Below are 26165 nucleotides of genomic sequence, written 5' to 3'. Positions count from 1 at the left end.
GTTTTTTTCCACTTTCCTTTCGGCCCGAGCCTCCCTCACCTCCTTTCCCGAGGCGGGGGCCGTGCGGGCGGAGGGAAGGGCGATAGGCGGCTCCGGGCCCCGCCAAGGCAAACAGCAGCGGCGGCACAGCCGGTCCGTGACAGCACCGCGGGGCTCATAGGAGGCGGCCGGCTGCGGGCACCGCGGCCCTTCCCTCCAAACCGACGCACCTGGAAGATGTGACACTAAACAAACGCTAAAAGATTTGCCACTTACCAAACGCTAAAAGTTCTTCAAAAGCATAACCTAATAAAGGCAGCCGAGGGTCGAGCACCCGCCGGCCCCGGAGCCGCCCCCTCAGGGCCCCTCACGGGGCACGAGCCGAGCCCGCGCGCTCCGCACCGGCCTGGGCAGCGCGGAGCTGCGGCCTCCCCTGCCGGGGCAGCGCGGAGCGGGGCGAGGAGCTGGAGCAGGACGAGCAGGAGCCGGCGGGAGTCCCCTCCCGACCCGCCGTGGCACCGCCGCTACCGCTCCGTGCCGAGTCCCGTAAGGCGCGGCGGGTCCTCCCGGAGCGGCTCCGCTCGGCTCCGCCGCTGCCGCCTCCAGCCGTCCCAGACAAGTGGAGCCTGGGCAGCTCTGCTGGGCAGCGCCCACCTGCCCAGCGCCGCCGGAGCCCGGCCCCGAGGGACGGCACTCACCTTGCGCCGAACCGCTCCTGCTCCTGCTCCGCTCCGGGCATGCGGCTGGCGCAGCGGCCGGCCCGGCGGGGAAAGGCTACGGAGGGTGGGCAGGGGGAGCCGGCGGCGGGGGTCGAGACGCGGTCCTGGGGCTCGGGGCGACTGTCACGGCAGGCGGAGGGAGGGGATGTGTCCCCGCATGTGTGTGTGTCCGCTCGCCGCCCGCCCCTCTCCGCCGGCCCCGCCCGGCTCCCCGCCCTTTCCCGGCTCCAATCTGCTCCTCGGCTGCGCGTCCCTTCCGCTCCGGGTCCCTTGTGCGCGGCTCATCCCGGCCGGGGGCGGCTGCTCGGGCCCGCAACAGCTGCCGGGGCAGCCCCGACCGGCCCCTGCCTCTGCCGCCCGGGGAAGGTGAAGGAAGCCGGGTTGGGAACAGCTCAGGAGCCAGACCGACCTTAGAATGGCAAAGGACATCGCACCACGCTAAGAGTCTCAAACGAGATTATCAGCAAGGGACCTGGAGTAGGTTAAGTTAAAAACTTGGGTAAAATAGCGACAAATAATGTACAGATGGTAACAGATGTGTGTTTTGTACAATATAGTAGTATGGAAATACACTCAAAAGTCCTACTGACCTGGGAAAATACAGGGACGTGAATACAGGAGATAGATGATAAGCACTTTAGATGAGGGACTTTCTACTCTGTGTTTGTACTGTGCCTGGTAAATATCTTATTTTTTGTGACCGAAGTCAGTATAATAATAAAGACTAACGATTACATCACTTAAATTCAAATTAAATGTAGGTGGTAGGTCTCTTACAGTAGTAGCATTGCCAACATAAGACAGCCAATGGAAAAATAATAAAGAAACTCATCACATTTTGTAGCCCAGACACCAGAAATGCTTTACAGCAGAATAACTAATAATTAATCATGGTTTGGCCTTGCTTTCTAAACCAACATCTTGCAAGGAGATTTCATGTCTCAGTTGTTTCTAATTGCTGAGGATAGGAATGGTATGGAAGAGACATATGGACATCAGACCTTGCTTTAAGTAAAGGTCTGTAATTTCATGTCATCTCTTCACGTTGGAATACTAAAGTAATCTCTAAACTCCACACTGAATGAAAACATTCTGGAATTAAAATCATATTTAAAGAAACTGGTTCTTAAGGTGAATTATTTTTAAATTAGGGACAATTCAACTGGATAATAGCCATCATAGATGTCATAAAAGTTTTACATCGTAGTTTACAGCAGGAGTTTTTTTCTGCACTTAAAGTAGCAATTCACGTAAGTTACACAGGTGTGTGGAGACTTGGCACTTCTCTTGCCCCATGACAAAGTCAAGGATTTACATCTTAAGCAACACCAGGCTATGGGCAAAACCTGGGCTCCCAGCAGCATTGATATAATTTAGCAGAATGGAGGAATCTGTGAAGTTGTTCAATCTGATAATTTCTGATGGGTTCCTGAAACACTGAGTCTTTGTCACAGCTGCAGCCAAGGTAAGTGGAAAACAGACATCCCACCCCTCTTTGGCAGTGCCTGTTACAAAAGGAGGGATGCACAGGCTGTAAGTGCATGTCCCTTCTTTATCCAGGACTTCCCATGTCTGTCATGGAAAGTGGCAGTTCCAGACCCTTGTTTTTAAGCTTAATTTGATATTCATTATCAGGAAATAGAAAGAGATGGTCTGTTTAGAGACCTTTAACTTTTAGAGTGTTTTATATGTCCAAAAAATTTCCACTTATGCACACAGGGAATGAAAAATTAGTGGATGTAACATTTATAATTATATAACAAAGTAGAATCTGCTCACACACATCAACTAAAAGCACTGTCCAAGGAGACTGAACACTTTTCAGTAATTACTAATTTGTATTTCCTGGGTTTAAAGACAATACATTATATACTGTAATTGTTGCTTGTTCAGCATTTTAAAATCATAGCAAATATGGAATTTTCTTTAGTATTCAAAATATAAAACTCAACTGTTAAATGTATTATTACTTCGGTCCAAAACATTATCATAAAAACACAGTGACATCTGACTGTCATACTTTTTAAAAATGCTTAGCAAGCCAATTAAAGGGTAAAAACATGAATATTCAGATAAATGTAGTGGTATTTCTCAGGTTTGGAGGCAGTCTAAGCAAAGAGGGGGAAGTTCAGAAACACAAATCCTGTCCTGTTTTCCTGATTCACTGTCAGGAGTGGTATTCCCACTCCACCCTCAGTAGCTGAGCATTGTCCAACTCTTCAGCAAAGAGATGTTGACTTCCTTCCTAACACCTAAACACACCTTGGCATGTTTGCAAAAGCTACAATAAAGGACAGTCAGTTTCCTTTCTCATGACTCATGGCTTTTACGGGTACATCCCCTCTATTAGACATTGCTAAAGACAAGTAGGTCTAATTCTATTCTCACTTTTAATTATTTTGAAATAAGTATGATGTAACTGACGGCAATTAAACCGCTCCAGATTTTCATCAAAATTATAAAGGAGTCATTCTTGCAAACCAGGTTCTCATCAAGCAATGCACTTCCAGAAGAATAGCACCAAGGAGTGCTAGAGGGCTGAAACAGGCCCCTGCAGAGTCTGCCCCGAGGGACTCACACTTCAGAGGTCTCTGTGGGGTGTTGTAAAGGAAATAAAACATCGCTTAACGTCTGCCCCAAACCAAACACTTCCTTCTCCTGCAGTTCCTGCTGTGCCACTCTCTGTTCCCCACCATGCTCCATCAGTAGATTTGCTGCAGTGGTGATGCAGAACTCTGGAACATGAACCAGTGCCCTGTGGTTCCATCACACAAGTTACTGCAAAATGCCAAAGCTGCAACAATCTCTGACCGAACACACTGACAGGTGACAGACTGCCCAAAGAATCACCATTATGGCTCAAGACCAAGATATGAATCCCTGTGTTCTGCCTTCATTTGACACCAGCCCACCTCTGTTCCCAAGTGATCTATTTCCTCTACTTTATCTACTTTCTGCCCAGTTCACATGCAACATAAGGACAGCACTTGCTCATGGCCTATATGTGTCCAGCTGTGCACTTACAAAGAAAAATCTGCCTTATCTATGTTCAACTCCCATCATTAGTATCAGATTTCATAACCAGACCCATTGAGATAGATTGAATCACCTGAGAAATAAAGCATTACTAAAAAGGACGTGGCCACTGCCTCCTGGAAAGGCCTAAAGAATGTTACCAAAAAAACTTTTATATCATGATTATAGTTCTACAACTTGCACCAGAAATTATTTTCACCAGACACTAACTTGCTGCCCTGAAAACATTCCTGGCGCTGGTTTCCTCAATGTTAAATCCTTCTGGGAATTTTTTTTTTCCTTTAAAACACAATTTAGTTTGGCAACTATGTGAAAAACAAATAAACAAGCCCATTCTCCAAGTCTTTAATTTTCTTTTACTATGCAAGGCATCCAATTTGACAAGTTTAATCATCTCTAATTGGGTTAGAAATATTTTTTTTTAACTATGAGAAGATGACTTCTGTTATTAGGTTTAATCTGTATTTTCACTGTAGTGGCAAAGGTAATGAAGAACTTCTGGTTTGTAGTTATTGGAAGTAGTCAATATTCCAATAAAAGACAGCTTCTAAAGGTTAATTTAGTTTAAAATGGAAAAAAAAGACTGTACCAGTTTCCCAAGTCCTTGGTATAATCCAGGGTTCTATGGCTATTAAAAAATGCAATATTGAAGAAATGCAAGAAATGTTGTGTTCCTAGGAAAATGCATTATTATTATCAATAGCAAAGTATTTTAGGTTGAATAAAATCTCATCATAAACCTGGCTGGCTCTTACAAAAATTCAGAGCAAGTTTTATGAGCAATTTGATGTTGATTTACAGTTAAAGGGTTAATAGAGGATTTGCACAGGGAGCAGATATATCAGAGTTTAGAATTACCTGAAATTACAGACAAACACCCTGTGGAGAAAAAATGCCAAAATGAGGGACTGCCATGAAACAAACTTACCTGACTCATATCATCAACAAGACTGCCTCTCTTCAAGCAGATTTATTTGCACACCAGTAGCAACTAAATAGTTAGAATTCCAACTAAATCAGCAGCCCAACAGGATAGCATTCCATGCACTCACTCAGCTAGTTCAATCTGCCATCTATTGCCAAGGCCTGTGACCCTACCAGGAAAGTCTGGAAGAAAGTCACAGCTTTAAGTCTTTTTATTAACTGATACAGAAAGTTCTCTAGATGTTTATTTCTTCTTGCATGGATTTTTACTGTTATAACTATTAAGTCTATTATGTTATAAATCATTATATCTAACATTATATAACTAGATTCCCTTCATTTACCTGAGCAACATAAGGAATCAGAGTGGTTTTAAGGCTTACTCCTAAAATTACGGTTTGCAGAGCTCACTGACTGGAACAGTGCTTGGAAATCAGCTGGATGAAAAAAACCCACATATAAATCTGAAGTATTTATCACATCCTGTTTGACAAAATGAATCCAGGCCAGGTTATTACAGTTTTGTGGATGTGGGTAGGTTTCACTTGGCATGCAGAACAACCATGTCTTGCTAGGAGACCTTCAGGGAGGATACAGGAAAAAATTACATAAAATCATATTAATGCAGTTTTATTAAAAAATAAAATCCAACCCAGTCCATCCCATACAGAAGTTTTAGAAGTTAAAATTTCTTAGAGTTGCTTGACTATAATAAAGCCCCATCAAAACAGCTGCTTCCCTCCCAGCTGTAGGGCATGAACAGCAGTTAGCAGGTCTGGCTGCTTGTGTGTTGTGGAGAACTGCACTCAAAGTGTGCAGGATAAAACCATTGCACTTTTAAGCCATTTCTTTTTAATAGTATAAGAAAAGCCCAATGAGTGAAATAGAACAAAAATATTTTATTTGGGTATTTAACTTCTAAATTAAAGTATGATTAAACATTATTTCCGCAAATGTCAGGTGCATTCTATTTTCAACAGTTGATGTGTTCCTGGACAGGTACAAATTATGGCAACAACTGTACTCCTCACTTAAAATGCTGAACATGCTGTCACATCTTGAGCCTTCAGCTTTCCAATTTTTTTCACCCTTCCAGAAAATACACTATCAAATTTCCAATGTCCACACACTTGCTAAAGGGATCCTTTCGTCATTAACACAATATTTAGAATTTACTAATACTTGAAAACAGTAGTAATAGGACCTCTAGTATATGTGTTAACATATCTTTAAAAAAATAATTTTTACAAGGGTTTTTGCTGCTATTCCCAGTATAAAGAACTCTTGCCAATTCAGTACTATGTCCTTCCAGCATCTCAATATACACAGTATCTAACTGTTTTAAGAACTGTGGCTTGTAACAAAGCTATACTAAGTCAGATTAAGTATTACTTCTCTTACTTTTGTAAACTTCAGGTGTGGGCCACCCTAATCTATATTTTCACTGAATTATATTGCCTTTCTTCGGAGTACATACAATATGCTGCTTTCCACCTTAACCTAAGAAGGAATAAAGGAATTTTTTTTTCCCTCCCACCCCTAGATCTGACTTTCATCTGCATAGACTTTTCATAATTAACAAATAAGATTTGCAAGATTGTACAGCAAATCTTGAACAAATTAAAAAACCCACTAATGATAAGTGATTCTTTGTGCAACTGCCTTCATCCCTTTTCAGCACTCAGCTTTCACAGAGCTCAAAACGAAAACTTAATTTCATTCCATAATACCAATTCTGCCACTGAATTTAATGGAACAAGGTAATATTCCCAATCTTTAGCCCAGCATTACATACCAGTAAGTGAGCTGGGACTTCCCATGGATGAAAGCAGCATTACCTTCATCAGCTCACTGCTACAAAATTGCTTCCTCCTCCTCCTTCTCATGTTTGTGCAGCTTTGGCATTTCTATGCACAGCAGATCTTCAGCACACAGATTGTGTCACCTTTCTGCCTTGTTTTATTCAATCCAAACCCTTTCTCCAGTAATATAACAAGAATTGCACCAAATCAATATCCCTCATAGCTGGATTTAGTGGAAGAACATTTACCTCTAAATGATTCTGCCTAGTCTGACCTTCAAGCAATGGGAAAATACAGAGAATTTTGCCTTCAATAAGGTCCAAGGCACAGCCTTAAAAAAATCATCAAAGGTGCAGATGATTCACTATGTGTGTAAAATTACCTAAACTTACTTAGATATTGCAAGTTTTGAAGTTTTCCAGGTAGTGTTCTTTGAAATTCAGAGAGCAGAAAGGATAAGGAACATTTCATTAATGGACAAAGCCCTCCAGATCCAACACATGCTGATCCAAATGATCACAGAATTCCAAATGCAATTGCAAAGCATATCAGAATTCTGCCATTAAGGGTTATACACTAATAATTGTTACAGCACTTTCTTACTCCATCTTTGATAACAAACTCAAGAGTCTTTTGTTGGAAATTCCAATGATTAGATATAAACTGACACAAAGAAACCCAAAACAAAACAAAAACAACCCGTGAGCTTTACAGCTAGTCAGCCCAAATCATCACTTAATAGTTCTATCTCATGCTATTAAAATGGATAATAAAATGTAACAGTTAACAATGTCTAATTCTCATCTATTAAAACTAAAAGAATATTTGCGGTATTTGAGTTCTCCCTCAATTCTCTTTAAATCCTGCTAGTGGAATGTGAATACAGGTTAAATGAGACAGAATTGGACTCTGTGACCAGAATGAGCAAAGGCACATTGGTGACGTGTCCTTTAGTATTTGCTGTTCCCATGCTTACGGTTACAGTGCTTGGAATTGCAGTTACACAGATGTGTTTAACTTCAAAAAAGATGCTCCTTGGAAACAGGAGGGACATTTTGGACGAAGATTTACCCACCTGGTCACTGTAGGAAACAGGACATGTGTGCTGTGTCAGCAGATAAACATGGCCAGTGGTACTTTTTGCATTTTTCCTTAATATAACACTAGTGACAGTACACAGTCACTAAGTGATGATAAGTACTGTAAACTACAAAATAACTCACTGCCTGCTGTTTACTGCTTGGTTTAAGACAAAGTATTCCTGCCTGTTAACTGCTTGTCCTGCTTTGTCAAAAGCCCGGGTGGTTTTGTAGCACCACGTCTCCCCATAAAGCATACTTGTGCCATGGCTGAACAAACCTGGAATATCTTCAATATAAAACATGGTCTTCCTTCTCCCATCTCTTTGTTCTTTATATTAGCCCTTCAGGAAGAAAATAGGAAACTTTGTTTCCAAGGTATCATTCAGCATATGCAGGATCTGTATTTTTGTGTATTTTAAGAATGATCCTTCAGCCTCAGTATGGTGCTGTTTGTGAGTCACCACAGCCAGACTGTGGAAGAGAGTTGGGAGATTAATGCAGAAGGGGAAACATGAACTGAAATGAAATACTGAGAGCTGAAATGAAATACTGAGACACATTAGCATCTGGGAAAAGGAGACTGAGGAAGAAAGCTCAAAGAAATTTCAAATTACTTTTCAAATAATTTTCTTCTGATGGAGAATTTCTTGATCTCAACTTCAGCATTTTATCTTGCTTCTGAAAAGAATCCTGTTCTCATTCACTAAAACACTCCTGCCATCAAGTACATTAGCACTTTAAACTAGAGGCTGGACTACAAAATTTACTCAGGCTTAATGTTCCAAGCTATCTTATGTCCAGTTGCAAAGTTATTACTAGCAAAAAATAGTAAATTTTGATTATGGCATCTGTAAACAGTGTAATATCATGACATTTAAATTATAACAGGAACAATTTAAAATGTATTCTCTTCTATTTTTCCATGCTACATTTTTCAAATCATGAAAGAGTTTTTATAAAAAGACCAACAGATTCAAGTTTACTGGCCACAAAAAATAGAGTAACAGATCTTTTTCAGGGTCTGTTTGTTCCTTCAAGTAGATTTGGTGCTGAGACAGTGTGGTAGTTTAAGCACAAACAGAGGCTGTTGATAAAGTGGCAATGCATAACAACTTTGTAATGTATTATAAAGGAGCAATTGCCTGCAGTTCATCAGTGTGGATATGGCAATGAAGTTCTGCTTTACATATTCCAGGCACTAAGAACTTTGTAGCAGTCATTACAGGAGGTTCTTCTTCCCCTATAAAAGGGAAAAAAAAAAAATTGAAGTTCATTAATCAAAACAGTGATTTTGTATTCGATCAACATTTTAGAAACAATGCAAAGAAAACTTATGAAATGCCTCTGCACCATCTTGTCACACACTCCTGAGGCTCAGCAAAATATCTAGAGATACAATACTGATTTTCTTGCCAGGCAGGAATTCTTCAGGAAGATTTATTAGTGAATGGACCTAGTAGAGGTTTGGTTGTTGGTATTCCCTCAAAATTAAACTGGTTTGAACTCCAGTTGAGGATGCTAAATATGATGATCTCTTTGAGAATCTTTACTTTGCAGACCAGTAGTCTGCTCAGGAACTGCACTGAAAGATAGAAAGGATTATAAAATACGTGATTTAGGATTTCTATTCAAAAGATTATATCAAACTGTCTTTTAAGAAAAAAAGGAAAGACCTTTTGAGATGCTAAATGTCAGAGGCATGACATTTATTTATTTACATCTTTATTCACATCTGTTCTGACCAAGTAACAGGTAAAATATGTAAAAATCTGAAATGTAGGGTGAATTTAGAGCAATAATTTGAACATGTCTATGTCTCAGAACAAGAATAAAAGCTAAAAAATTCTATTTACTCCTCTCATTAGCATACATATAAATATTAGGGCTACAACTGTTTTCTATGTCTGGGACACTGAAGAAATCTAACAGGTTGCACTCTAAAAGTCAGATGATGCTCAGTTCCAGATCCTGTCTCCTTTGTACCCTGTACCTGATCAGGACTGTGCTTTGGATGAGGGAGACTCAGTCAGGGTGGTGCTTTTGGATGAGGACAGTAAATGGGAAAATGGCAGAAATTATTGTGGTTTCTTAAGACATTGGAACATTAAGATCCAACTCTATCAGCAAGAGCTCTAATGTTTAACCTCTACAGCTGAAGCATATTAACAAGGGGGTATGTGACTTGAGAATTAATTACTGGAAAGACTGCCTCTTTCTTCCAGTGCCTCCTTGCAGCTGGGATACCCAGCTGACAGCTCAGTAATTGAATCAGGAGGGGGACACTGGGAAAGCATTCTTACAGGGAGGCCATACATTTTAAATTAGCATCCTATTTTCACTAGACCATTTACAGAGATCATCTGTAATTTTTCACACAAACGTGAGAAAAGGCTATGTTAGAAGATGGTAGGAAACTAAAAAAAATACAGTTTTAATTTTGAAAACAGAGTAATTGTGGCTTAATTAATTATTTCAGTAAATCTGTATTTTTTTTCCACCTGAAATATTTTCAGATTTTAACTATTTAGTCATATAGACTATCTAGCTGATAAATATAGGTGCTATATCTGGGAATCAGCATTTGTATGCTCTTCCTCCAAGATAATCAAACATTAGTTATGAATTACCTTAATAAGAATAAAAAATTCATTTACCTAAGAGAAAAGTCTAGTTAACACACTGTCAACACTCACTCCAGACACAGAACACTATACAGCCATCAAAATGCAATATTCACCTGCTGTAGCTGCTTATGGAAAATCTCAGCAAAGAGCAGTTTTATCATATCAATACAATTGCTGGAACATTCCACACTGAGGTAGTTGTGATGTCAGTTCAATATCCTGTAACTAGTAAGGTTAGACCAGTTTTTTTATGCAGCCTGAGGCAAAATTTACACCTTCTAACTGAAGGCATCTAAGCTGGGTATCTATTCTGGAGACTGTCTTCCAAGCATTTAAATTACTCCACTGAAAGCCATTTGTTCACTCCCCAGCCCTGTATCTGGTGAGAAGTCTGATGTCATTCTGAAACTTGAGTTAACCACAGTACAGACAATATCCCTAAAGGATCCAGTATGTGCTGGAGCAAAATAGGATGTCAGGTTTAGATTTATGGCTGGCTGTGAGAATCCTTCACCATCTTACCCTCCCTATTACACCACACAGCTGTCAGCTGAAATCCCAGCTGCCAAGGAGTCCCTGTAAGGAAGAAGCTATGTCTCCAAGAATAGGTCAATTAATGAGCAGTGACTTATTAATAGAATTTTAGTGAAATCTTACCTAGCTGAGATTTCCTCCACACATTGTAAGTTTAGAAAAAGATTCATTTTTCCAAAGTTACTCTCCTTGTTTTACCATCTTTATACAATGCTCACCTTTCTCTGCAACCTTCTATATGGCTCCTCACATGTTATTTTGCCTATCTGGAGATGACAGAAATATCCACAGTAACTGAATATAAGCTTAGAAACACTGCTGTATCTTACCTAAACCTGATGATGAAGAAACACTTCCTGTAATGGAAGATGTTTCCATTTGGTCTGTCAATAGTCCTTCCATTAAAGGTAAAGATAATTCAGATGAAGGAACAGATGAATCATAGATTCCAGAATCTCGAGGCATGTCTTTCAGATTTGAAGCTTTAACAACATGTAACAACGGCTGAAGGACAGAGCTGCCACCACCTTGAATGTCCTGAGTTTCTACATCTTCACCAAGGTTTAAGTGCTGAATTATACAGTGAGAGTCTGAATTCCCCACTGAAATGTTTAGATCTGTTTTCAGGTAAAAATCACCATCCATCACCTGTTTATTCACCAAGTCATTTAAAACCAAGCCTGAATCAAATTTTTCCATGACAGGCTCTGAGTAGTGTAAAGAAGGTGGAGGGAAGGGAATAAATTGTTTCTCAAACCAATCTGGTTCCTGATCAATGAACTGATGCATATTGCAAATAGCAACATAAAGGGACCTCCCAGATTTGCTTCTGAAATAATTCCTTTTACTAATGTTAACAGGAAACACCTCTGAATCCTGTACACTCAGATCTCTGGAGTGTAAGTGTGAATAGAGCTGGGGGAGATTGTCCATGAGTTTGTATTTTGTGCTTAGATCCAGAATAGCAGGGATGTCTCCCTCACAGGAGTAATCAAAGTAGACTGCAATGAACTTGCAGAGGTCAGCTGAATTCTGCTTTGCCTGACGAAGCTTCTCTGCAACAGTCAACACAGCAAAAAGAAAGGGTTCTCCTTTTCCTGCATCTTTAGTTACTCCTCTGTGCTTCCAGTTCTTCTTATCAACAAAGTATTTCATTCCTTTGGAACACACAATGATGATAAACTGGGACTCATTTATGTTTTTAATAAGCCACTCCTTCTGATCTTCTTTACAGTTTTTCAGATCTTCCCACAAATCTAAAGCCACCTAGAAAAGAAAAAAAAATCTGGTTGATACTAAGTTTTATGTATTATAAACCCAAGTGGGTCCTTAAAAAAAGCACTATGGATTTGACACATAGCAATATTCTGGGGGAATAAAAAGGACATAAAAATGTGGCTGGATCAAGTAAATTATAATTAACTTATAGAGTCAAATTTGGTATCATCAATTCACAATAAACAATTGTGCTTGCCTCAGATAATTTACCATTGTATGTCTGGGTTCATAATGTGTTGAATGTAGCAGAAGTAACAGAATCACAGGATTGTTTAGATTGAAAAAGACCTTTAAGGTCAAGTCCAACCATTCACCCAGCCCTGCCAAGTCTACCACTAAACTGTGCCCCTAAGTGCCATATTCACTTATAACTTGCATATTAATGAAGCGTGATGCCAAGAATTTTCATATCTAGATAGAAACATAATTATTGCCTATAATATCAAGACCTTCCAGTTAGGATGCAAAACAGCAGCAGTTTTATGTGATGAGAAAGGTCTGAAATTTTTATCCTAGGAGTTATTTTATTTTGTCCTTTGTCAAGCTTTCTGGCCATTCTGCATGATCTGAAATGCTTGTGTAAACTAAGATGAGGTTCACAATGCTTTGTTTCAGAGGAGGAATGAGTAGTAGGATAAGAGAAAAAAAATAGATGTAAAAAACTTGCATAATAGACACACATCAAAATCACTTATAAAATCTCCTTTGAAGCCTGAGACCATATATTCCATGGTTAGAGCAGTAAGAGCTCATCTCAACACTGTTCCAAAGAGGAGCGGTGTAGAAGGGCTAAAGTACATCCCTAAAAGGGGTTTCAAGTAAGTTGCTTATAAAACAGTTTATCCTGTTTTAAACTGATTAAACTGTTTCAAACAGATTAAAAAGTTGTGGCCATCTCCACCAAACACAAGAGGCCTCGGTTGTGTTTCTGTCCTTGGTCAGCAGAGAGCAGAGTTGCTGTAATGAAACCCAGCTCCAGCTCATCCCATTCATATCCCAGGGGTAGGAGGAAAAATGCAGCACAAAGAGACCAGAAACTGTCCTGCCTTTTTCCAGCTGAAAAGTGAAAAACTGGCCACATATTGATTCTATTTCAGACAGCAGTATGAGATTCTAAGCCTGCTCATTCAAATCAGCAATTCAAAAGTCTCTCTCATACCTTTCAAACAAAAACAAGAAAAAAAAAAGAGTTGCTAATTTTGAAGTATTGGTGGAACAGAAGGGAAACAAAAAAAAAATCAATTAGTAAGTACATGCTGTCAACAAGTAATCCTAATAATCCAGTTTTTGCTCTGAGAGTAGAAGTCTTGATAGATTCAACTTCTTTTAAATCACAATACAAAACACACTTTAGGAATACCAAAGTATATCAAGTAGACAACAATAGCTCTTTGTGGCTGCTGACTATAAAGATGTACGACCTCCTGAACAGAAAAAGCACTTAATTCAAAGCAAGCTAAACATGGCTGAATGAAAGTCCTAAAATCATGAACTTCCACTATTCTGTTGGTTTGGGTCGTTTTGGTTTTTTTACAGTGGATAAGATCTCTTCATTTCCCCAAGTAAAGAAAATTCATACTGCCAATATTTAGAAAAATAACAGTTATCTCTGTGGAAAGGAGTGATTGAAATACCTACTTTTCAAGCACAGAATTTCTGGAGTGCTGTTTCAAGTAAAGAAAAGTTGTTTACAAATAAAATGTTGAGTTTACCTCACAGCCACAAAAGTCCTGAAGAAAATAAGCAAAGCACTGGATGACATTAATGTGTTTCTGGCAATCTTTACTGGAATAGCAGATGAACACTTTTGGCCGGGGACGAAGTCTTTCCACATGGAGACCTGCAGCATAAGCTGAAGATTCTGAGCTCTCCTCATCTAGATGGGAATATATATTTTCTAAAGTGCAAGAGAAAAGACAGTTCATGCTATAAAGTTTGATTTTGTTTTGGGTTTTTATTACTTTTGTAGGTTCTTTGCTAATGTATACAGTGATGTTTGGGTTTTTTTTTCCTAAAGATTTTCCTCTCCTTTCCATCCTGAAAAAGAAAAGTTGTACACACTCTATATCCAGCTTAAGAGTTGCTGCATGTGGAATATACTTGCAAAGCTGAACATGCAGTTATTTCTGTCCAACTCAGAAAACACAAGGAAGGTTTATTTTATAGCTAGAATGAGGTTATTTCACCTCTATTCAGCTTCAACAGTCTTCAAATCTCTGTTCGAATATCATAAGCCTAAAAGATGTATCATCTTCAAGAGTTTCCTCTCTAAGTCACTTGTTTAAAAAACCCAAACCACAACATAAGCCAGATAAGAACATCAAACTCCAGGTGCACAGATTTTCAGGATATCATACAAGATTTCTTTTGTGTATATATACACACCCGTGTTTGGACATTATTTTGAATTAAGATATGATTAAATTAAATCAAAATAGCTATTAGTGTTTCCTTCCTTGTATAGATGCTTTTATGCTGGAACATGAAAGTCTGGCCTTATGCCAGACTAATTCAATCTAGTTCTACAGCTGATTAAGCTAATTTGGAATAAAGTATGCATATTTCAAAATACAAATATCCATCTAGAGATTCAATTCAGAACAATTCATGAGGAATAACTATTCTGGAACAACTCTATGCAGACAAATGCTCAGTGATTTGTCTGGGTTTTTTGTTGGAGCTGTGCTAGCTGTGAGCAAAGGGATAACTACAGAAGACCAGAAGGTAAAGGGATTTAACCCAGCTGGCATACAGCACTTGGAGAATATCTCAGTGCCAAAATTCAGGTGGATAACACAGATATGTGAGGTTTGGAGAAGTAATCTCTTTTTCCATTATTCATGAAACCACATGATTCTCTAAATTCTATATAAAAAGCCAATGTTTTTTTAACATTTAAATTTATCAAGTGTTGCTTGCCAGCTCCTGGATACAGAGGAGAAATACAGCAAGGAGGGATGGAATCTAAAAACATCTGCAAGCAGGATTTGGAGTAAATTTAGGAAGATGGTTTAGAATAGAAGGTAAAGGCAACATTCAGGAAAGCCAGCAAATCTGGAATAGCAGCTACAGATAGTACAGACAGACATAATTCCAGACAGCATTGTGAATTGTAATGGCATCACATGGCTTTACTTTCCTTCTGATTTCAAATAAATATCAATTAGATATTTCTGAGTAAAATAAGGGAATGTTTAAAACATATCCATTTACAAATCTGTTTGTAATCTACATGGTCATGTAGTACTTTCTCAAAGAAAAAAATAAATAAAAAGTATTTTCCAGTATTGCTTTTGTTCTCCTCTTTCTACAGTGAAGTCTTGTTCTGTGATACAATACTGTCTAGGCAACCAATTATCATTAAACACTGATTAAGAATTTGCTACAAGTTTCAACACAAAAAAAGCTGAGGGAAGAAAGGACAGAGAAATAGATAAGAAAGCTTTTCAGATATAGGTATTTCTGGAGTTAACCATCAATTAAGACTGTTTTGGTTGCAAAAGCATATCTTTAAAGGAACTTTGTACTGAATAAACCCTCTTACCTTGCTGTTTCTTGCGGCACATCACAGTGAAAAGCGTGGCAAACGCAGAGATGACAACCAAAGGGACAGTGATGGCAATGGCTCTGATGGGGCCAGCCCATGGGGAGTGCACTAGGAAAAAGAAACCAGAATTGGCCACATGCAAATAAGCTGTACTACAATTATCTAAACAAATCTTCACACTGGGAATGCAAAGCTGCTGCAGTGCTCTACTACCAGGTAATTGTCAAATATACAGTAGGCTCAAATATCATGTTCTGCTCCATTTCAAATTAGGTTTTATGGTGGTTGCTCCAATGCCACAGCATCAGAGTGACTCTCACAAGTAACAAGAGCTGCAACTCACACCAGCCCCAGTACAACAACTCTGTGGCAAATAATTTTGATGAGATATGCAGTGGTCATTTGGGCCTGACATGTTTTGGTTCCAGGGTGCTGAACTTGCCACTTAGGAAGAACTGCCTTCCTGCAGAGATCATCCTTAGCAATGTGCATTAGGATTTGGTGCATTTTATCCACTGCCTCCACCTGTGGCTGTTTTGAAGCTGCAGTTACACTCTGAAATCCCTGTTTAGTTTCTCAAAAGCAGGTCAGATCCACAGGCATGTGCAACATTCACCTGACAGATTCCCTAGACTGCTCAGTTTGGTACCAGGGCTGAAGGACACAGGGGATGTGTTCAGGCTGCTCCCACAGTTTCATTACACTGTCTCCACACTATTGCACTCTCAGTTGAATGCAATTAAGGTTATCATTCCTCATAGCCAGATATACAACAAAAGCCACTTCCCCACAAAGATTCCAATGCTGAATTGATCTAAACTCCACTCAATATAAAAGTACAGAGATGCACATGTGCATGTTCAAATGTGCATCTCTACTCTTTTTTCATTAGGTTAAAAAAGCACAGCAAAATTATCTCAATAGTCAAGATTATGGCAAACAGACAAAAGTCAAATGGAGACTTATTTCCAACATAATTAAAAGTGAATCTAAATTAATACAGTAAATATAGTATATTATTTAAAAAACAGAATTCATACCTGGTTTAAGCACATAATGCATTGTTTTCCTTGTTGTGTTAGTGTCATCAACCAGCTTGGAAAAGTAAAAGGTTAATTTTATTTTCTGCAATATGAAAATAACTGTAACAGCTTTTATGACCAAATGTGAAGAAAGTTACTGTTCAAATAGTTAAAACTAAAGAGCAGCACAGACTAGTGTAATAAAAATTGACCAAGAAACAGAATTCCAATTAAAAAAAAAATAAAAATCAAAGTCCAGGAATTATGCAGGCCCATAACCTCAGTTTAAGGCACAGATCAAAGTGCTGTGCACTCAGGGAAGCAAAGCTATGGACAGGTCAAAAACATTCTGATGCTTTAAGATTCCAGCTTTTGTATTTTTCACATCCTGTGCTGCATTAGTGCATAACTCTAAACTCCATGTAAAGTACTAGTTAACTGTCTTCACATTTTAGTTAGACTAAACAATCCCTCTGGGTCTGTAACTCAAGGACACCCTACAGCCTCAGGCCCTGAAAAGTACAAACAAAAGTGAACTGGGGGGGGGAGCAAACTGGGGGAATATGACTTTCTTACCTGAAGCTGTAACTGGAGTATTAACTCCTGATATGTAAATGGATCAAACTTATATCTGTCTGAAAAACTCATTACCATCTTCCATTTTGGGTGTAGCCCACTGGGGAGGCTTCACCTGTCCTTAATATACCAGAAGGCCCTCCATTAAGTCTGCTTTTATTCTTCTAACTTTGGCCTCTATTTCTAGGTAAGCCTGAAAAAGGCATCATTCTAGAAAATTTACTTGCCCAAGTTACTTCAGTAGGGACACCTCAAGTTCAATTCTACCAGTGTGATTTGAAATATTTGAATTTTACTCCATTTTCCCATTAACATATTCACTTAGGTGCTGTACAGAAGACTGTATAGAAATATTACCTCAATGATATAATCCCCTGGAGATACATTCTGAACAACACAACTTGTAGTGTCTGTGTTCTGCTCCTACATCAAAGAAAGAATACTTTGCAAGCAATTCACATACTTTTAAAACCCAAGAAAGAATTCACATTGATTTAGAAATAGGCAATGCACTCTTGTATTAACACACTTTAAACCAACAAAACTGAGTCTTCCCATTCACTTCCACAATTGTCTGCCTGCAGAACTAACTTGTGTTATCCAGGTCCAATGGAGTCCTCAAGCCTGTTTTTGACTAATAAGTGCTATCACAGCAGAACTGTTATTTACATAAATAGTTCCAAATAGCTTTACAATTTTAAAACTGATACTATTTTATATGAAGTTTTTAAAGTTTCTATAAGACCTTAGAACATCTCATGTTAATAGGTTTTGTGCTTTTAAGAGCCACATACCTGTTTGCAGGTCTTTTGCTTAAACAGCCCTTCATGCTTCAGTTTGTAGTGAAGAAAGTAGTACCTAAACCCAAAGTTGTGAGGTGCATGATCAAAAGACACTTGCATGTTAAATCCTTGCTGGGTAACATTCACATTCCTTGGCTTCCAGTCTGTCAGAGGAGATATCAATCAATCACAAAATGACTCTTCAAGTACAGTATTTTTTTAAGATTAATATATATAAATATTACATTATACTTACAAGGTTTGCAGACAAGGTTTTCTGGCTGTAGCAACAATTCACATGCTAGAAACATACAGAAAAATTATTAATTATACAGTATCAAATTGCTATGCTATTTAAACAGAAAAAGAACAAGGGGAGAAGTAGGGAGCTCAAAATTTTGAATGCCCCCATTTCTTTCCCAGACTCTAATATGCCTGGATTAAATGCATTCTGCAAACTTAACTCCTTTGTTATGATTTCAAGTCCCTCCTCATCTTTATATGAGAAATAGTGATCCATTAATTTGAATATCACATTTTTCAGTGAGACAAAAGAGATAACACCAGGCACAGCACATCAAGAGATGTTAAAACTAGTCTTAAATATATTTACTCAGCATAAGTATGCTGAGCACTACTACCAATGGTACAGCAGTCTGCACTAACAGGAAGACTTGAAAATACCTTAAGCAAGTTTTATAGGGGAAAAAAAACCTTTAGCAGGACAAATATCAATAATTCATCGCAAAGGGTACTTGCAGTTTCTCCCCACATTGTGTGAGCACTAAGGAGCTTATTCAAATTTCTTCTCTCTTCCTCCAGTGAGAATTGCTAAGTAATTGTGAGAAATTCAACTTTATCTCCTGCTATTTCATTTTAGATGTCTTTAGATAGCTGTCTTTAAAATGTAATCTCAAAAGCAAATAAACAACCTGCCCCTCTTCACAGTGTCCAGAGAGGAGCAAACCATCTTCAAGAGTAAACTGAGAACCACGGGAACAGCCTGGTCTAGGCAAACCTGGGATAATCTCAGGCCTACCTGAGACTTTTCTTCTGGCTGCAGCCTAACACTTATGATCACACACCACAGATTTATCTATGGCATGCAAATTCTTTCTGCTTGACACCCAGATCTTCCTCCCACAACAGTGTCAGTAACTGCTTAACCCAGACTCATCCAACATCATTGTCCACTACATTTCTTTGTTGGGAAAACCAAAACATGGAGGGGAGGCCCACTGAAGAGATTATATGCAATACTATATAAAATGCAGTACTATATAAAATGCAACACTCTATCAAATGCAATACTTACATCTAGTTCGGAAGAAAAATGGGTGATAATTACTTTCATTTTTAATGGAAGGAAAAGGAACAATCTTTACAAAGTAATCTGTTTCAAACTTCAAGTTTAAAAAGGCCTGGGACTCCATTCCCTACAAAAAAAATCCAAAAAACCAAGATTGCAACATGTTTTAAAATCAACTATCACAGCTGAAAGTATTTTTCAAAACAAGCCCACAGTTTTGCAATAAAAGGCTGATATTAACAAATTAAGAAGCCTTTCTCTACCCCTCTATTCCAAACTGACATGAGGAATCTCAATATATAGTTGGATGTAGACTATTACAGATGTGCATCTGTACTCCAGTCACCAAAAAGAGAGTTCCAACTTCAGGAAAGTTTCTATCAAAAGGAACAACATCTGTCTGTAATGCAAGAACTATCATTAATTTCACCAGTAATATTTTTGGGAACGAACAAACTTTTCCACAGGGGCATGGAACAATAGGGCAAGGAGGAATGGCTTCAAACTGAAAGAGAGTAGGGTTAGATTAGATACTGGGAAGAAATTCTTCAGTGTGAAGGGTGTGAGGCCCTGGCACAGGCTGCCCAGAGAAGCTGTGGCTGCCCCATCCCTTCAAGCATTCCAGGCCAGGTTGGACAGGGCTTGGAGCAACGTGGAATTGTGGGAGGTGTCCCTGCCCCTGGCAGATGGGTTGGAACTGGATGACCTTTACTGACCCAAACCATTCTAGCATGATGAACACTTTCAAGACTACTCACACAGTAAAACAACACTGAAACTTTTCTTGAAACAAAGCACTTACTGTTCGTTTAAAACTGGGGCTGAGCTGCTTTGGATCTTTTAAAACCATCTGCTGGCATTGTCTTCCCTCTGATTTTAACTCCTCAAGTATTACTCGAAATCCCTTCAGGTATTCAATCCCTACAAAAAGCAGGAAATTTAAACAGGAGATTAATATTTCAAAATGCATAATGTGATATTTTATGTAATCTGAATACATTTCATTTTAAAAATAAAACTTATCAGTCATATAAAATATGTTTGTATTTAATACCTGTTGCTGTATGTCAGTTCTGCATATTCCATCTTGCCTATCTAGAATTCAGTCTTTGGCAAAGGCTACAATCACTGTGTACTTGTGTAATGCTTGGAACAGAGGGGCCCATGTCTCATCTGGGGCTTCCAGACTACCACTGCAATGTAAGTTACCACTACCTTCTTCACCTTCAGAAATACTTTATAGTAACTTCACATTTCCATTTTAAAAATCAAATATAACATTTCTGCTGGAAAATTATAGAAATATTCCTTTACAGATTTTACTATCATCTCTGAGATGACCAGATTAAAATGGTAACAACTGTTACAACTTCTTTAGCTCTACTACAGTAAGGGCCAACAGAAAACTTGACTTAAATGGAATGGAATTTATTCCAGTGCATGTATACTTCCAGTTTTCATAACTGCTGCCAGAACTACACCCATTTTGTTCAAGTTACTCTACTACAACTTAGCACAGTCTCTTCACAATGTTCTCATCACAGAATTACTTCATGATATGACTAAATTGAGTCACAGTCATGTGAATATCCCTGGAAAATGCCAGTCTTACCCTGTGACAGTTTTGTGGCTCAGGTATCAAAGGCACTGCACAGCTCTTTAACTCTCACTACTCCATCTAATTGCATCTCTTCTACAGCATTGCACATCAATGTATCAATGACACAGCTTTTGGAAGCTTAAATACTACATAAATCAAAATGGATGCATTTCAGTTTATGCTATGCTTGTCAACCCAAAAAATAAAGTCTCTAATGTGTCATTTCCACATTTTCCACCACCTCCTCTGGTTCACTAGTTTCACGGGTCTGTGTGTTTTGATTCATGTTTTATAATTTTGTAGAAGATAAAGTGTTGCCAATCGTGTTCTTAGCATTCTATGGAACAAAAGCAGTATTTGTCCTTACAGGAAGACCCTGAAAGAGAAGTGTCCAGTTCCCATGTTACCCGAGATGTCTGAACAGCAGCTCTGTCCTCAAACTGTCCAAAGGATTAACCTCTGGTGATTACAAGGAAGAACACCAGGCTTTGTTTCCCATGATGTTTGGTTCATCCAGCCTGCAGCTGAAGATTACCAAATGCCTTCAGCTGCACAGTTCTGAAGAATTCAGAGGAATTTTCACAGTTTTTTAAAAGCCCAGAAATAAATTTCTCAGTAGAAATGGATTTCTGCACATCCTGAATTTTGGACGCTACTGTTCTAGCGGGCAAGATACTTCCAGTGACATTGAAGTAATTGTGGAATACTCTTAATTACCAGACCTGGTAAGGAAATACAGTAAAAGTTTGTACAGCTGTGATTAGATAATGTTTTCCACCTGTAAGACAATCTGGATTTTTTTTAAAGGAGCTTTAAGTGTACCAGGAACTAAACTCAATCAATATCACTGAAATGCAGCAAAGCCTTAGGGCAGAAAATTAAACCAGGGACAGTTTCACAGTTCTGAAGAGCAGGAATTCAGTAAACTGGTATAGAAAAAAGCAGTGTATTTAAAGGCTGCAGATTATATCCTAGTTTTAAAGGTGTTTTTAAAGCAAGCCAGAAAAAACAGGAGCTTTGCAAAGGTGTTAAGAATTCCTTTCTTAGGCAGTTTGCATCAATGATTCCAACCATAATTTAATTATTTAACTTAATACCTATGAGCAGGAAGTTATTACCAAACCCATGATTAAAGAGTCCATTTCCCTCTAGAACTTACCAATGGCATTTGCTGTCCAAAGGATCATCACAGCCACCTGTTCCTGGCATGCAAACTGACTGATAGTGATGTTCTGCACATCTCCAATCACGTGTCTTCCCACCGAACTCAAGTAAGGAGTGCAGTCTAAAAATATGGACAAATAAACACTTTAAGAAAAACATTCTAGCTGACATAAATTCCCTAACATCTTTTCAAGACTGAGCAAAGTAAAACTACCAGTACATTATTTTCTATAAGTACTACATAGCAAACCCAGATGAAGTTTTTCTCTCAAGACCCAAAAGCTCACAAAACTTCACAAATCACTGAGCACAACCACTCTCACTGGTTGCCAACAGAACTCCCAAGGATATTACCAATTTATACCACCAGTGTAACCTGTACCACATGACAAGTACTGGAGCTCCCAAAAATCCCTTTTTTTCCTTGTAGTTGTTCAGAATAATATGAAGACTGACATTAATTTTGTTCATGTACAGTGCTCAAAGCAAGAGAATGCTGGTGAATGATCAGGCACATATGAGAACAATAAACCATGTGAAGCTTGAGAACTGCTCAAGAAGTGCTTTTAACCACAATACTGCTTGATCCTGACCACAAAGACCCTACTGCTAAAATCCATCTTCTCTCTGCCTTCCATTCTGCAGCCACATTCCTACAGACCACTTCACTGCCACTGGATTCACTCAGGACTGGTTTTGTCCTGCTATTCCCAAAAATGACAGCGCCACAGCTTTAGCTTTAATTAAGAAAATATAAAAAAAAAGATTGTAAAGTTCAACAACAAACTCAGCAATGTCTTTTTGATTTCAAAAAAAGAAAACAACCCCAAATGTTCTAACTTTAAAAGCTTGACAATATCTAGGCTCATATTTTGTGGCAGGAAGAGAGGTAGCAGGCAGGGAATTCACTAGTTATGGAGCAGAGTATACATGAAGATGGGTATGCAAAAACAAACATTCTGTTTCTGAACTAGTGAAACCAACAAAATCCAGAAGAAAATGATCAGTAGGCTGTATATTACTGACTGATGATTAATTTAAAAAACCTGAGATCATTTATATGCTATATATTCATCTATACAGAGCTTGTAGAAAAGAAACATGAAAAATCAAGTGCCATGATATGCCAGTACAGGAAATTTGAATTTAATTCAGAGGTGTGATCTTGAAGGCAAGGAAAGAAAAATTATTAACTGTAAAGGAGATTTGGAAAATGGCTTTTTACTTTGAATAACCATGGCAAGGGGTCCTTTTCTATAACTGTCACAGAAATAATAGAACACTGAGAAATAATAGAACACTGTACAACACTGCCTTTTACAAAAGCTGGGAGGTTGGTTCTGACTCCAGTGTTTGTAGAATTCAGTTGCTATGAGTGAACTCAGTGACAGCATGAACTTCCTCTTAGGAGGATAGAGGATCTCTTTCAATGGAAAGTTTGAAGTAACTGCTTTTTGCTAGGTCTGGATCTAATTAATAGCATGCCCAAGATTTCGGATCCTGGTTACTAGAATTTTATGGTCAAATGACAATTTGCCAAAATGGAATATAGCACAAATGCCTCAAGTTTGACTGCAAGTCACTGATTCACAGTTATAAAGAACAACAGTTTTAAGAAGAAAACAGCAGAGAAAAATCACACTTATTAGGAAATCACTTATTTTACTTGAATACAAGTGACATACTAAAAAATACATTTCTTTTTCACCTGAATAAATAACCTAACCAACTAATTTAGCATCATAAAACTTTTCCTGAGTTGCTCTGTGGCAAAATAAGAGCCTTTAAACCATAGCCAGAAAGCCAAATTCTCTTTTGTGCTGGCTTATTAAAGGCAAATACATATTTCCATACCATGCGAGCTCTTTAGTCTTCCTATCAGCAAACTCTTTACCTAGTCCTGCAGAACTCAAATAACTCCTTTGTCCATGAAGCACACAGTGCCAGCAGAATTGGGAATTAATACTTCTCATTGGTTAAACACAGTTTCTAGTGCCAGAATTAATGGAAAAAACATGACACATACTGGGATTTAAACAGACTCATTGTGTTAACTAAACTTGGGGGTGTCTGTTCTGACTGGTACCATTTCCTAGTTTTCTTTATGTAGATAAAAAGAAAAAAAAATCATACTTCTTTTGTAGTTATCACCTACATCTTGTACAATCTGACACACCTAAATTTTGCTCATTTTAAGTATTAAGATCAAATTAGATTAAAAAAAATTCACAGTGAAGGATTGCAAATTCAGAAATTAACATGAAAATAGAGGAACAAAAGGATGAACAAAATGAAACAAATCACTATTGTTAGGTTTCCTGATGCATGCTCTTAATGATCAAAATTTACCTACATTCTGCATCTGAGGTAATTTTGTTGTGTAGGCAGAAAAAAAATACCTGTGACTTGCACTGCCATTAAAACAAACATTGTTTTAATGTAAATTAGAACCTTGTCTTGACTGTACATTGAGTTTATAATGATGATGGCCACTAGCTGCCCACATAAAGACAAATTCTTAATGTAGTTAGCAGTCCTGCTTCAGCAACTAGACAGGAAAGATGACAAAACATCTAAAACAACCCCCAACAAGATACAGCCACTTAGCAAATGTTTGAAGAGGTCTGAACTATTACTGCTGCAACCTGTTTATCTCTGTTACTATGCCAGAGATTACTTTGTTCTCAGTTTAGCTGCAAATCACACATCTGCTACAGTTCTGAAACATCTGTCTGCACTGCAAACATAGACAGACACAGTGTCCCATTGGCTGGGCTTGAAGACTGTAGCTAATGAAAACTTCCCACTGATTCAACTAAAGAGATGTTATTCAATATTCAAATGCAATATTAATCCTTGCAAAGATATTTTTTAATATATTACCTGTATACAAACTACACATTTTCTACACAAATCAAACCATTTTCACCCAAAATTACACATCATTGAAAGGCTGCATAAAGCTCAAAATAATAATTTCTTAAATCTTCATGTGTACTGAACCTTTCAGTGACTATATTTTTCATAGAATAAAATAATTTTCTATAATGTTCCAGTCAAATAATGGGAAAATTATGTAGGCCAACCTGAATGAGAAACTACTGCAAATTGCTAGTTAATTTTATTATCAGTGAGACACAGAAGGAGGTCTACCAGACCCAGCAGACACAAATTTCTAGATTTGAAAATTATGTCAATATTGAAGAGCTTATGCCATTCTTAGAGCCATTTTAAGAGACACATTGCTATATACTGACAACTGTGATGGAGTCCTTGATTCCTGTGAATATAGTGCAGATTTTCAACTTACTGTCATATTTAAAGGTGATGTTGAATAGTCCATTGTTCTTTGTGACTGATGACAGCCCCTGTAGAGAAAAAACAAAGAGAAAGGAAAGTCTGAAATGTAGTATTTGCATGAAGACATGAAATTGTGCTTGAAGTAGTATGATTTGCCCAGTAGATGGGAATCATGGAAGCTTATTTTTGAAAGAAAATTATGTGATACTTCCAACTTCCACCAGCTAGGTGAATTGTGTATGTACAAAAAAGTATACCTTTAATCAAGGTTTAAAGGGGAGACAGAGAGGGAGAGGGAGAGGGAAAACCACTATGCTACCTCAGACACCCTTTTCTTTTATCAAATACTTTTAAGGCAGACACTGCAAACTGAATACCAACCAGAGAACTGCTCTGCCAGGGAGAAATGCAGGTTGATGAGTCTGCTGTCTCTTCTCTACTTAGAGAAAAGAATTTTGGCCCTCACACATGCAATACCTTCCCCTTCAGAAAGCACTGAAATTGTTTTGAAATACAAAATGTAACATTACCCTTACAAGACACAAAGCTGAAAACTGGAATACTGATTCTTATGATACAATATCATTTCCTGAAAGTCAAAATACACCATATTTACCATCAGCTTTAAAAAAATACCACTCATTGACAAGGAAACGTATCTGGGTTCACTGCCACAATGCACACAGCAAAAATCATCAGTATAAAAGGCCTGCACCAGTAATTAGATGCTGTCAAGATCATGCCTGTGCACTCACTATGTGCATCTCAACAGACAGAAAAACAAGGTAGGAGTTGTCAAGTTAAAAAAAATTAAAACACTTTCTAAAGGTTGAAAGCAATTCAGACTTTGATGGTATTGTTATAAGTTAAATTTGTCATCTCACTTT

The 26165-nt window shown here is 38.3% G+C and overlaps 1 protein-coding gene across 1 annotated transcript; it reads right to left on the bottom strand.

The window, feature by feature from the left end:
* Window positions 1-8666: 8666 nt before the first annotated feature.
* Window positions 8667-25340, bottom strand: IL17RD (interleukin 17 receptor D). Its single transcript, XM_062500834.1, has 12 exons — window positions 25289-25340; window positions 21974-22099; window positions 20017-20135; window positions 19221-19341; window positions 18162-18206; window positions 17918-18069; window positions 17481-17546; window positions 16566-16620; window positions 15523-15633; window positions 13691-13875; window positions 11030-11966; window positions 8667-8782 (listed from the first exon to the last, which is right to left on the bottom strand). The coding sequence occupies exons 2-12, from the start codon at window positions 21999-22001 to the stop codon at window positions 8667-8669; spliced, it is 1935 nt and encodes a 644-aa protein (XP_062356818.1). The 5' UTR covers window positions 22002-22099; window positions 25289-25340.
* Window positions 25341-26165: the final 825 nt, after the last annotated feature.

The sequence above is a fragment of the Cinclus cinclus genome, chromosome 12, assembly GCF_963662255.1.
Source record: "Cinclus cinclus chromosome 12, bCinCin1.1, whole genome shotgun sequence".
Lineage (NCBI taxonomy): Eukaryota > Metazoa > Chordata > Aves > Passeriformes > Cinclidae > Cinclus > Cinclus cinclus.
The sequence above is the reverse complement of the archived record's forward strand: the minus strand, read 5'-3'. Positions and strand labels throughout refer to the sequence as shown.